The sequence below is a fragment of the Heteronotia binoei genome, chromosome 10, assembly GCF_032191835.1.
Source record: "Heteronotia binoei isolate CCM8104 ecotype False Entrance Well chromosome 10, APGP_CSIRO_Hbin_v1, whole genome shotgun sequence".
NCBI lineage: Eukaryota > Metazoa > Chordata > Lepidosauria > Squamata > Gekkonidae > Heteronotia > Heteronotia binoei.
Window position 1 is genome coordinate 40,739,828 of NC_083232.1, and position 13,241 is coordinate 40,753,068.

Consider the following 13,241-nt stretch of genomic DNA (forward strand, 5'->3'; position numbering starts at 1 on the left):
TCATCAATATTAAGTTTTGCTGGTCATCTACTTTGGGGCTGTAATATGTTTATGTATGTCTGTATGGAATAAAATGACAACCACTTAAAAACATGTCATACAGCTTGATGATCATTTATACCTATACCCCATGTGATTTGACTTGAACTTCACAGTAAATAAGGCATCTGAGATATAGAGAATGTTTAATTCATAGGAAAAAAGAGATTTTGAGGCTCAACTCTTGAATGGCTTCTCTGAAAGTAGTTTCTGTTAAACATGTGAAGGGGGTTATTTTATTTATTCCAAATACCTGTATGCTGTTTTTTGCTTCAAGACAGCTCATAATAAAAAAGTATGAAGAATGTAACCAGTAAGCCAATAACAACATGCAGCAATGCTACTACTTAAAAACTGCATTTAAACTGCATAGATGCCACAAAATATATTTTTAAAAAAAACTTGAAAGGGAGATGAAGCTGAACTGGAAATCAAAGATCAAAGGCTGGACAAACGTGATAGATTTTTTTTTAATGTCCAAAAGGTTACAAGGACATCGTGTCATGTGATGGGGTATAGTTCATAATTGGGATCAACCACAGCTGGTGTCCTTTCTCTGGATGACACTCAGCTAATCTTTTGATGGATTATATGGAAGAAGATGATCTTTTAGATATCCTGGACTCAGACCATTTAGGGTCTTTATGATCAACACCAGCACTTTGAATGTTGCCCAAAAACAAACTGGAAGCCAGCTAGACCCAGATAAATGTGCTTTCTTTAGATAAATGTACTCAGCTATGTATGGCTTTGCTCACTGTGCTGGATTCCTCCTCTGATGACGTGTGCTTAAGAGCACACGAAAGCTTATGTTCTAAATAAAAATTGGTTGGTCTTAAAGGTGCAGCTTGACTCCTGCTTTGTTCAACTTTCTTTAGATAGTCCCTGTTAACAAGCTGGCTGGCTCTGTTCTAGTTACACTGTCCAATCTCTAGAACTTTGCACTTTCTGGGATGCACTTGATCCTGACTTGCGGCATAAATGAGCCCTGTACTCAGTTTGCTTTCCCCATTTAGCTTCCAAAAGTAGTTCTGGTTTCTGATCTCTGATCATCTCCCCACCCCCATTCCGCCCTCCATCTCTTCTGTGTTCAACTTTGGATGACTTGAAAAGGCCACTTATATTATCCAGCAATAGCTGGGAGCTTCGGAGAATATCCAATCTCCCTTCCACGCCAGTTCTGCAGATTTCGGGACCTTATTCGGGTTCCTGCTAGCTAGAAGTGCCCCACTATGGTGGCGACCGCACTTCAGCCTGAAGAGAAGGCGCGAGGTCCAAACTGGTTTCAAAGGGAGGAGAGTTGTTGTTGCTGGGGTTTTTTATAGTGGCTTTAATCGGAAGGCGAGGGCGACCCCGGGAGCCAATGTGTGTGAGGGGTGGGCGGGGGGGGGGAGAGCAGGGCGGAATCACCTTCCCCACACTCCCTCCACATCTCTTCCATTGAGCCCTTCTGCTGGAGCGCAGCAGGCAGGGGCTCTGAAGCCGTAATCACCCCGCCTCAAGGAGTTTGGGGGATAACAGCCCTGGGAATCCCCGAGCGGAAGCCAGGCAGAGGCAGGACTCTCCTTCCTGCGCGAGAGGCCAGCGTGCGCTTCCCTTCACAGCTGAGCAATTCCCGCCTCATTTCTCTGGCAGCAACAAACGCCTCAGCCAAGGAGGCGGGAAGCGGGAGCTGCGACCTCTACCTGCTGCTAGCCCCTTTCCTAATTCCCAGGCGGCCACGAGGGACGGGGGCGGGGGGGATCCTTTGCAGGCGCGCGCTCTTGCCTTCTTTCCCCCTCCGCGCTGAGGTGAAGCACTGGCTGGCTGTCACTGCCCGCTTGCCCGCCTGCAGCCGCGTTGAGGGACTTTGGCGCCAAGGACTCTCTCCTTCTCCCTTCGCAAGCAGTCGCTGCTGCTCAGCGCGGCGCACGGCATAGCCATGAGAAGCTGCCGCTCCCGAGGAGACCCTCCCCTCGGGACGTCCCTGCCGCCTCGGGACCTGCCGTGAGAGGGAGGGGGGGGGAGACTTGAGGAGGACCTCCCCCCACCTCTGCCCAACTTGCGCGCTCTCTCGCCTTCTCTCTCGCTCCGTCTTCTTCGGCGGAGCGACCCAGCCGCCGAGCAGCATGCGGACTGGCCTCCTGTCGCCCTCCAGTGCGCTCTGGCTGCCGCCGCCGCCGTCTTCAGTCCATCCTGCCGCCGGCAGCAGCACTCCGGGCGCTGGATGAGCGAGCGAGCCAGGGGGTGGGGGGGAGAGCAGGGAGTCGCGGCTGCTCCTTCTTCTTCTTCAGCGGCGGGGAGCCCTTGGCGGCGGGGGCTGCCGCCGAGGAGGAGCCAGGTCGCCTTGCCCGCCCACCCCCCTCCGCAGCCGGCGGCTTCTGGCGGACTGACCCACTGCCCCGCTCTCCAGCCGGCCCGGACCCGCATGGCGTGCTACCTGGTCATCAGCTCCAGGCATCTCAGCAACGGGCACTACCGTGGCATTAAAGGGATCTTCCGGGGACCGCTCTGCAAGAACGGCTCGGCCTCCCCGGTAACTGACACCGACTCGGTGCGCCGTTGGCACGCGGGCGAGCCGGAGCGGGGGCGGCGGCGGTGGAGAGGTGGGGGCGCCGCGTGTGGGCAGGGGGCGCCGGGCCTGCCTCTGCCTGGGAAGGCGCGCGGCCAGAGGGCTGCCCTTTTTGCGCGTCCGTCTCGATCTTGTTGCCTAGTTTGACTTCTGGCTTCTTGGAGGATGCTTTGCAAAGTTCTTGGGGAGGAGGGGGGGGTCCTTTCTAAAAGCGTAGAAAGATAGGCTGCTTGGGAATCTAAAAGTAGACCCGTTGGCTGTGATGGAGTGTGAAAGGGAACGTTTACCTAGAAGCAGGCATTGGGTACAGAGCGCTTGCACAGCGCTGCTGCTGAGGTCCAGAATGGCTGCGAGGCGGCTTGGTTGTCTTGCGGCAAAGTTATAGCGACTTTTAGATGGGCACGGAAAGTTGGCGTGAAGAGCTTTCAAGGCGTATGGAAATGAGTGGTGGAAACCTGAATGCCCGTGGAAAGCGGCGGGCGCATTTGGAAGGACCGCTGGAAAGGAAAGCAATGAAACGGAATTACACAACCGATGAATGGGCTCTTTAAATCCGTGCATAAAAGTAGCGCTGCCAAAGAAAGGGAAGTAGATGAATGGCATGTAGCTGAGAGAGAATGGCAATAAAGTTCAGTGGAGCTAGCAGAATGCGGAGGGGGGAAGACAGGGATGCAATAAAAACCATCAAGCGAAGTAGGAAAACCACACAAGAGGATACCCTGGAGTATCATTCAGGATTTTCAGCCCCCAGATCTGCCATAATCCCAACTTTCAAAATGGGGTCATTTTGGATTCTCTCTCTCTCTCACAGACACATGCATCTTTCCCTGTCCTTAGAAGACTAAGCATGACAGTGTTCTGTGTGTTTAGAGCAGAATGACAGCCTAGAAAACAGAAGTCCAATGTTCAAGTAAAATAAAGTGCAGTTCTTATAACAGAATTTTCATGACTGGAGGAGAATTCCTGTGGGATAACAAATCATTATTATAGGTTGACAGATGAATGACAAAACTTTTCACAACAGTAAAATGATGGATAGCTGAATGGATACTCTGTAAGTGCAATTGAATAATTATAGTTAATAATATTAGGTGGATGCTGCTTAAGGCCAGTTATTTACTATGTTGCCTACCTTTGTGAACTGTGCAGGAAAGATTTGTGCAAATAATAAATACAATTAATGGATTGCTGATGGGGGCAATTGTAACTTGGGCAGTGGTGTGATGCTGAGATGAAGGTTCTAACAGTGCTGAGAACACTTTCCTGGGAATAAGCCCCATTGAATAGACATAGACTGCTGACTAAGTGTTGGATAGCATTGAGTTTGTCAGTATTAAGATGAATTACACAAGGAGAGGCAGTATAAAGAAGAGGATGGGGAGATCCTGTAATGGAATGGTAGAAGCTTTGATGTTGAGAAGCTACAGACAGAATTATAAGGAGATGGTTATTGAAGGAGCTGATGGGATGGCAAAGACAATGAGAGGCCATGGAGGATGAATAGAGACATGATAGTTTACCAAGAGACCCATCACTGTAAAGAAGGTAATTATGTTTCTTAAAAACAACCCTAATGCCAATCTAATTGCCAAACTATAGCAACTACTCAGGCAATCATTAAGCATCCAAAATGGACAAAATAACTGGTTGGTTACTTCATCTCTATGAAAATACTTAGGTACCTTTAATTACTTTACTTTCTCTCCCCCACTTCCCAAATCTGAGGGAGAGAGAGTATGTGGGATGGGGATTTCCAAATTGTTCCTCCTTACATGATTTATCATGAGCTTCTAGCCTGTTGTCTTTGAAGAATCACTTAATGGCCTTTCTCTTCTAAATATTGTCATTCCAGTTGTGGAATCCCAGAGAGTACATATTCAGAAGGTCACAAATGTAAACTTGCTTTTGATTAAAAGATACTGACCTGGACATTATTTATATATCAATTAACATTTGTATGTAAAGTAATATATACACTATACATCCTATGATGAAAATACAATGCTACAATAGTAAAACAGGACATAAATGGTAGTTGTTTTTATTCCCTCATAAAACAGGACATATATGGTATTTGTTTTTATGACCTCATGAGATATTTAACGGGATCTGTAAACTATCTCCAGTGAGGATAGAGAATGGATAAATATAAAACCAAGTGTAAAACTAATCATGTATGTTTGTGTTATATAGACTAGTAAATGCAGCTTGCATTGTTATACTTCTGTGTGCCACTACAAATCCCTTATTCCCAATCAAAATGTGTTTCAAGTGTTTGAAGATGGACCTCCCACAGTCCAATATTCCATTCCATCTGTGCTTTGGCTTGCTGTCTGCTGGAGTGCTCTTTGGTGTTGTGAGGCAGCCTTACTATATAACCTTATACATTTTTATTCTGCACTAAATCCCATTTTATTAAATGGGGCTTACTTCCAGAAAGTGTTCTTAGTGCACTGTAAGTGTCCCAGGTTTTGAGGAAGACAGGTAAAATTATCCCTTTTCTGATTACTGTGATACCTTTGGGATATGAATGTACCATATCTCAGCTTTCTGTCTCTTAGTAAGTACCTTAAGAATTTTGATGCTTCTTTCATTTGTGGCTCAAGCACGTCAGTGCACAGCTATAGCTTTCACTTGTATCTGGTACATCCATCAGTTCACCTGCTCTGTCCTTGTAATGTTCTTGATGTTTGCATCTGTTCCTGCCATGGAGCTCTGCAACTTGTGCTGCACATACTCCATTCATTCTCACTTGAAAAGGAAGTTCTCTTGCTGTTGTTTGCTTTCTGCTGTTCCATCCTAATAACTACACAAGTGATAGGCCTTGAACATCCAGCCTTCTCAGCTGGAAGTTTCTTTTCTTTGCAACAGGTCCTTTATTTCTGTTAAGGCTGAGGTGGCAAAAAGTTATTTTAACTCATGCACGTGTGGGTAGTTAAAAAAAGCAACTTTTGTGAATTTATGTACAAAGTAGTTTTAGGGCTATCCCTGGAAATTCTTCCAGCCTTGTGGGAGCTGTCATCTTTCCCCTTTGCATTGTGATTCTTCATAAGGGAAACTATCAAAAGTACTTTCATTTCTATCCTTATGTTTTCTTGATTTTGTTGAAAGAAATAAGGATGCCCTGAGCAGGTCCTCTTGCATATATAAAGCTGATAGTGTGATGGTCAGTTCATCATCCCCTAGGGAGCAGAAATGCACCCCAAGGTATACACATGTCCTGGAGATTATGTCTGCCTCCACCATTTTCAAAAAGATTAGAACAACAACAAAAAGAATACAAATTATAATGTGCATTCGAAAACAACAGTAAAAGGATATTTGTGTTTGATTCTTTAACAACTGATAAAAAACACAGGCACTAAACACTCCATATTTGTTTCAGTTTTGCGGAGGTAATTGTCATAAGAACTTTTGCTTGTATCTTTGAAGGCTGTGAATTTTTTTTTTGCCATTTTTGAACTTTCAACCAAAATAACTTTTGAGGAAAATTCTCCTTCTTAATGTGAAAGTTGATTCTGAAGATGTTTGAAAGCTATCTGATGTTTTGGAATGATAGACACCCCTGTGGTGATGCGTTGCATGCAGAAATCAAGGAATTTAAAATGTCACATTACTCTGAAATTGTGCCTCCAACGATATTGTACATGAATATGACCTCTATTCTTGTTTGCCAAAGAAAATATGAATAGACACACTGTCATTGATGTAATTGTGTACTATAAACAGGATCCATAAACGGGATTTTGATATAGTGTGCATTTGAATTCATTGACTACCTAGACACTATTCAGATCTGGCTTTTTGTTTCTTGTATTTGAATAAAGTTTTTACGTTCGAATTGGAAATTCTTGGTACAACTTTTTAGTGGTGCCACTAACTTTGATGGACTTACAAAAGTTGTGAGTCCTTGGAGGATGGCACTGTAAATGGCTTAGCTGAGACTGTTTGCAAATTTAGTGCTTTTATCTTTTATCAATTTAAGCAATATTTTTAAAAAAAAAATCATTTGCAGAGGTTCATGAATTTCCATATAATCTTAAATAATCTGAGTGATCAAAAATAAGATGTTCATGTAATTAAAAAATCCTACATTTGTACTGGACAGGCTGTTTCATGCATGACTCCGTGTACTCTTTAATGTATAATGGTTACTATATTATATTTAAAATTTTCTATATTAACAGACCATGAAATGTCACCAGGCTTAAGGCTATACTTTCAGTTATCAGAATAGTAGTGAATATTTTAGATATCTTCATGAAATTTAATGTCTGTCTGAACAACCATCTATCCAGCTGGATATTTGTGTGTCTGTGTCTTGGAGCAGGTCAAGGTAAGTAGTTTCTGGGAGGCTACTAGCAAGCTCAGGCCACATCAGAAGCACTAACTTAAAGTGTCAACTCATCCACCACTTCCACTAACACTGTTACCAACCAGTGGTGGTGGAAGTCAAGTCAACTGATGTGCTGACACAGTCATTATTTGGGATCAGATGAGCTGGTTGCCACAGAAGCCTCTTGGCTTTAAAAAAAGCCAACCCAGGTTGAGGGGCATAGTGGTAATCAGATGGTGCCTGCCTGGTGGCTGAGACAGGCATAGGCAGCACAGACACAGGGCCGAGTGTTCACACTGCTCCTGGGCATACATGGTGTACTTGGGCTGATCACACAGCTGGAAATGTGCCACAGAGGTGCAGCAAGGACTTCACCACTGGGAAGTTCCTAGTGGCTCTTTAACCTTGTGGAAGTCATCTTACCATGGGGTAAGGATAAGCAGGCCACAGGGAGCAGATGTGCATGTGTGATTGTACACATTAAATCCGGGGATAACTATGGTGGGCCAAAAAGCCCATCTGATTGCAACTATCATTGCTACTGATGTCTCCAACTCAAATATTTATTTATTTATTTATTTATTCATTCATTCATTCTATGACTTGTATCCCGGCCTTCCCATAAAATTGGCTCAGGGCGGCTCACAACAGACGATAAAACAGAGTTTAAATTAACATTTACATATATAAACAGTTAAAAAGTCAGACATTTAAAACCTAAAAACTTTAAAACCTTAACATCAAATCTTATACAATATAATTAACAGGAGTCTAATAAGCTACATTTATTTCCCAGTCAGGTGAAGGCTAGCCGGAAGAGGGTTGTCTTACAGGCCCTGCGGAACTGAGTAAGGTCCCGCAGGGCCCTCACCTCCTCCGGCAGCTGTAGGGGCCATTATGGAAAAGGCCCTGTCTCTAGTTAACTTAAGACGGACTTCTTTAGGCCCGGGGATAGTGAGAAGGTTTTGAGTTCCCGACCTCAGTACTCTCTGGGGAATGTGTGGGGAGAGACGGTCCTTCAGGTAGGCAGGTCCCAGGCCATATAGGGCTTTAAAGGTAATGACCAGCACCTTGTACTGGACTCGGTATGTTATTGGGAGCCAGTGCAGAGCCCGAAGACCCGGCCTTTGCAATGCTGGACAGAGCTACTGGAATTTTACTCGGCTTGTTCTTGGCTAGCAGCAGCTCACCAGAAACATTCCTGGCAAGTTAACTGAGCAGACCACAACTGCTCTTACTAGTAATTCACAGCGAACCATGGAAGCTGGCAAATTAACTAGAAACAGTTGTGGGCATAGTATATAATGAAGGGGCAATCATTGAGTGTTGCTGAAAGGTTAGGTGGAATTATTGGCTAGCAAGGCGATCAGATAAAAGATTCCATTGCTATAAAGACTTCCATTGTGCCACATAAATAAAATTTTGACAAAATGCTAATAATCTTCAAGGATGGCTTTAACATGAAGGAAACTCTTAGGACTAATAAATATTTTTTTTTTAAAAGCAACAAAGCAAATATTTGATGTCCATGGCTCTCTGTCAAGAAGTTCATGAAAAGAGGCATACATTTGGCTATAGGCATGATAGTGCAGACTTGAACTCTGCGAAAGCAAAATACTGCTCACATTATTTCTTTTGTCCTAGGATGGTTTAAATCTTTTCCTCCATTGAATTAGTACTAGCAGTGCCATTTAGTCTATCATACACTAAAAGTTTTTAGCTGTAAATTGCCCACCTGGAAAGAAGCCCAAGATCCCTTTGTAAATATCCCTTTTTATAGCCTAGCTCCTGATGCCAATAGGGAAGCCCTGAGCAACTACACTTCAGGAAACCTCTTCTGAGTTAAGTAACCCTGCATCACTGCTTCCAATCACTAGAGTTGCCAACTGCCAAAAATTGGGCCAGAACCAAGAATCATGCAGAAAAGAAGCAGGCAACTTCATCTGTGGCTGCCTTTGGGTTCTTTGGGGGCTCACAGGATACTTTATTTTATTAATGTATTTTTCCACAAAGCAAAACTAGCATGTCCTGACATACAGCTTTGCAAAATGATAGGATCTTATGAAGGGTCTGGCAAGCTGCTATCCTGAACAGAATGGTTTACTCTCCATGTAAAGTTAGTAGCTAACTCCAAGGTTGCTATAAATGGCAAGGCTCTAGAGCGAATGACTGTCTGAAAAGAAGTGACACAAAAGGTTGAATTTTAAGAACAAGGTCAAAAGCTGCAGAATCCCAAGAGAAATACCTTGTTCAAGAGGTGCACTTCTGTTGATTCACTTTACCTTTCTTGATAGAATAAGAAATGCTCTTTGAGGATCCAAGGTATCTCTTCACTCAGTGAAATATGAGCCATATGCAAAATTCCTGCATTTACCAAAGATTTGTAATGCTCTGTGAGGAATACTTATGGCTAAGAATACATCATATTGATTACTAGGTTGCCTGGGGCTGCCACCGGCTGTTTTATGTTATCTGTGACAGATACATATAATACTAGCCCGGCTGCAAAAAACCCCACCCCTATCTGGGTCAGTATCTTGCCAGACTTCATGAGTTAAGCAAAGGTGAACTTGGTTTGGGTCTTGCAGAGGCACTGAGGAATCAGCAGATGGCTCTTTGTCTTATTCCTATTGATTCTGTGCTTCTGGGGTGCTTCAGGCTTTTCAACTGAGGTATAAAATTGGAGTCAGTTTTAGTTGCAGTTATTTAAAAATGCTTCACATTTATGCAGGTGCTGAAATGTTAAACTGGAAATTCATACCCACGGTGGGATTTATACTCTTTCATAAGGTTTCATTGAGATTTCAATGAAATATAGTAGCTGCCAGTCCTCTTTTCCCCAGAGAGAATGAGATTGTTAAGCAATTGATTACATTCTGCTTCAAAGGTGTCTTTGCTTCACTGCGGGTGTGATGGAATGGCCCTGGTTTGCCTACCAGACCCCATTCCCCTTTTTGGAGGGAGCTATTTCTCCTCCGGCCACTTGGGCTTGCTGCCACCACCTGCTCAGTCTAGGGGTTCGGACTGAGAGGAACAGGACTCCCAATCCCCCTCTCCAGCTCTGCCACCTTGTACTTGGGTATGACAAAGACCACAGCACTTCTTTGGGAAACCCCTGGAGGATTGGCACCTTATCCAACTACATGCCTTCCCCCTTTCCCCGAGGCCCTCTTCATAAAGGAGCATGGTCTAAAGCGGTTGGGGATCTATGTGGTAGAAAGTTTGACTGCCAGCATTCAAAACAGTAAAAAATATTTAATTAGAAGAGAAAAAGAAAAAAAAACAAAAACAAAAGCAGTTGCATGTAACAGTTTAGCACAGCACCCGAACAGCAACCAGAATGACAAATAAAAGGTGGATTTAAACGCACCTTCCCGTCCCTGGTCTAAACTTGCCCTGCCTTGTGGATGACTTACTGGGTCTGACTGCCTGAAGTCCTCTCCCTCTTGAGAAGGCTTCTCCCACAATCAGGAGCCCACAGACTGACAACCTCTCTCCTTGAGGGCCAGCCGAGAACTGACCTTTTCCCGCCTCACTGCAATAAAACAAAAGAACTTCCTGCCCCTCTAGGAGGCTTTCCCCCTAGAGTTGATGGTTTAACTCCGGAAGGGAGGAGGGAGTGAAGGGAAGGCTAGGCCACAAAGCCTGCCTTAGCAGTTTCATGTTCCCTCCCAACCAAGCACCACCATTAACTAAGATGGCGTTTCTCCACAGAGGGTCACAATGATTTTTCCTCCCACCTAAATGGCTGATCCAGGATCCATTGAATTTAATGGAAGTATCTCACAGGATTTACAGTTTTAACCACATATATCCCTGAACAGGGATGGAATGCTAGCAGGAGCTTCTTTGCATATTAGCCACGCCCCCTGATGTAGCCGATCCTCCAAGATTTTACAAGGCTCTTTTTTGTAAGCTCTTGGAGGATTGGTTACATCAGGGGTGTGTGACCTAATATGCAAAGGAGCTCATGCTAGAATTCCACCCCTGTCCCTGAAGGTATATTGGCTTCAAAGGACTTCTATTAGTACTATGGTGAAATGTTTTCTAATCTGGGAGAATATACACCTCAGTAATACTACTTAGCGTGGATATAGTTCTTTCACCATTCAAGGCAATTCACATACATCACAATCCTTATGACAGTCCTGTAAGGTAAGCCACTGTTATCTCCATGTTGCAAATAGGGTGCAAATCAGAAGTTTCATACAGGATTATTCTTTTTGCCCTAGCAGCAAAGAAAATTTAAGCCAAGTTAGAGTCAGTATAGGCCAGTTAAGATTCTAACTAATAGCTAACAGTCATTATGGGACTGTTGGAACTTGTATGAAATGTGCTCCAAAATGTAACTTTTATAGTGTTTTGATCTAGTTTTACTGTATTCTATTGTACATTATTTTTATTGTTTGTAATAGCCATTGGCCGTATGCAATAAAACTGATCTGAATCTGAAATAGGATACAAAGGGGAGAGGCTTGCTTAAGTCCACCTCATGAATTTGAGGTAGAAGCAACATTTGAACTGGGACCTTTCAAATATCTTAGGCACAACACATCTCATTGTCTTAGCAGTTACACTAGCTGATTTGATCATATTGACAGGACTGTAGGTTCAGGAATACATGAGGGATCTGTTGCCCTTAAGCTAGGATGCAAATAACAGAGGAAAATACAAAGAGCATTCACAACATGCTGAAGGAGTAGGCTGTATTTCAACATAACTTTAAAATACTGCAGCATGATTCTATGATATAAGTATTATCTGTTTGAGTTCAATGGGACTTTCTTTACAGGTACTCAAGAACATGAAAAAAAAGTCTTCTGCAGTGACTTCAATGGAAGCGTCAACAAATGAAAGAATGGTTAAAGGGAACAAGTGGACAAAATCAGATTCTGTAGTACAACTCTTTGGGCAAACAACCTTAAGAATATCCATTCATATGATAGCTCTGCAGTAAGAAAATGTGGTGTTCCATAATGAGCAAGTACAATGAGTGGTTTTCAGTTCCACTAAATTTAAAACTACAGGGTTAGGTGAATCCTTTGGAAAAGTATTTGCTATTTAATGTAAATTGGTGAAAACCTAAAACAGCTTGCCTTTTTAGTAGTGTAAGTGGCTGCTGTGAAAACTTTACAGAATGGAACAGATTGATTGTGCAGGACGCAAACAACACGGGAAAGAAATCATACATACTAAGAATATGTTTCTGTTCTCTGTTTTCCTTAAATTAGGGAACCCACACAGTTTATATCAGATCCCCAGTAATAGATTCACTATAATTAATGCTTGAGTTGGTCATGGAGAAGTGAATTCCTTGCTGAAAAGGGACTCCTGTCCACCAGATATTCTGTGCAATGTCTAGCCAGATTTTCTAGGATACCAGATATGCTGGCTGGGAAGAGATGCCTAGCAGTGGATTAATTTATCCTTAAATATCCTAGGCAGTTGTTTGGAGATGTGTTAGCAGGTGGCTATAATTTAAATTCAGTTTCAGTGGATGTACTGAGCAAACCTGTTGTGGCTTTATAAAAACCATAGCAGAGAAAAGATCGATGCCTGCTTTCAAAAAGCAAATACATACTGGACTAGCGTTTTGATCCAGCTAGGGTTAGCAACCTACAGGTAGGAAATGGAAAAACCCTAGAGTTCCAGCTGATCTCCAGACAACAGAGATGAGTTCCCCTGGAGGAAATGGCTGCTTCAGAGGCTGGACCGTATGGCATTATACCTGGCTGAAGTCCCTCTCTTCCCCCACCCCTCTCCCTAGGTTCTATCCCCATATCTCCAGGAGTTTCCCAACTCAGTCATCTAGCATACAAATATCAGGGCACTATTTAAATTAGTAGCTCAATTATAGAATAAGAACGCTTATATGAATGTTGCTCATCATCAGCTGTTATAATTCAGATTATTTCGTAAAACAAATGGCCTGTTAAAGCTTTTTAAAATAAAATGACAACCAACTGAATTCTTTTTAAGGTGTAAAGATTTTTTTGCCTTCATTTTATTTCTTTGATAGCACTTAAGCCTTAGAGAATGTTTTTGATGAACAATGCTTTTAAGCATATATTTTAAGCCCAATTTCCCCAGATTCCTATGAGAAATACAAATCATTTAGCACTATTGGGAACAACCCTTACAGTCTCTGGATGGGGGATGCACAGTAGTGGCAAGTCTCATCATCTTCTTTATTCTGGCTAGCTGTATTGAAGGAATCTGAAGACATTATGGGTGCGATTACACGAGAGATTTGGTACAACCTAGTCACGCCTTCCATTCAGATTTAATGTGCTCGATCACACAGGCTCATCTGCC

General features: G+C 43.2%; 1 protein-coding gene across 1 annotated transcript in view; it reads left to right on the forward strand.

Moving 5' to 3' along the window:
- Positions 1–2,404: 2,404 nt before the first annotated feature.
- ZNF804B (zinc finger protein 804B) overlaps positions 2,405–13,241 on the forward strand; it is a 369,560-nt gene continuing 358,723 nt past the window's right edge. Inside the window, exon 1 of the mRNA XM_060248466.1 lies at positions 2,405–2,554. Coding sequence (XP_060104449.1) covers positions 2,447–2,554 — 108 coding nt within the window. The 5' untranslated portion in view covers positions 2,405–2,446. The remainder of the gene's footprint in view (positions 2,555–13,241) is intronic.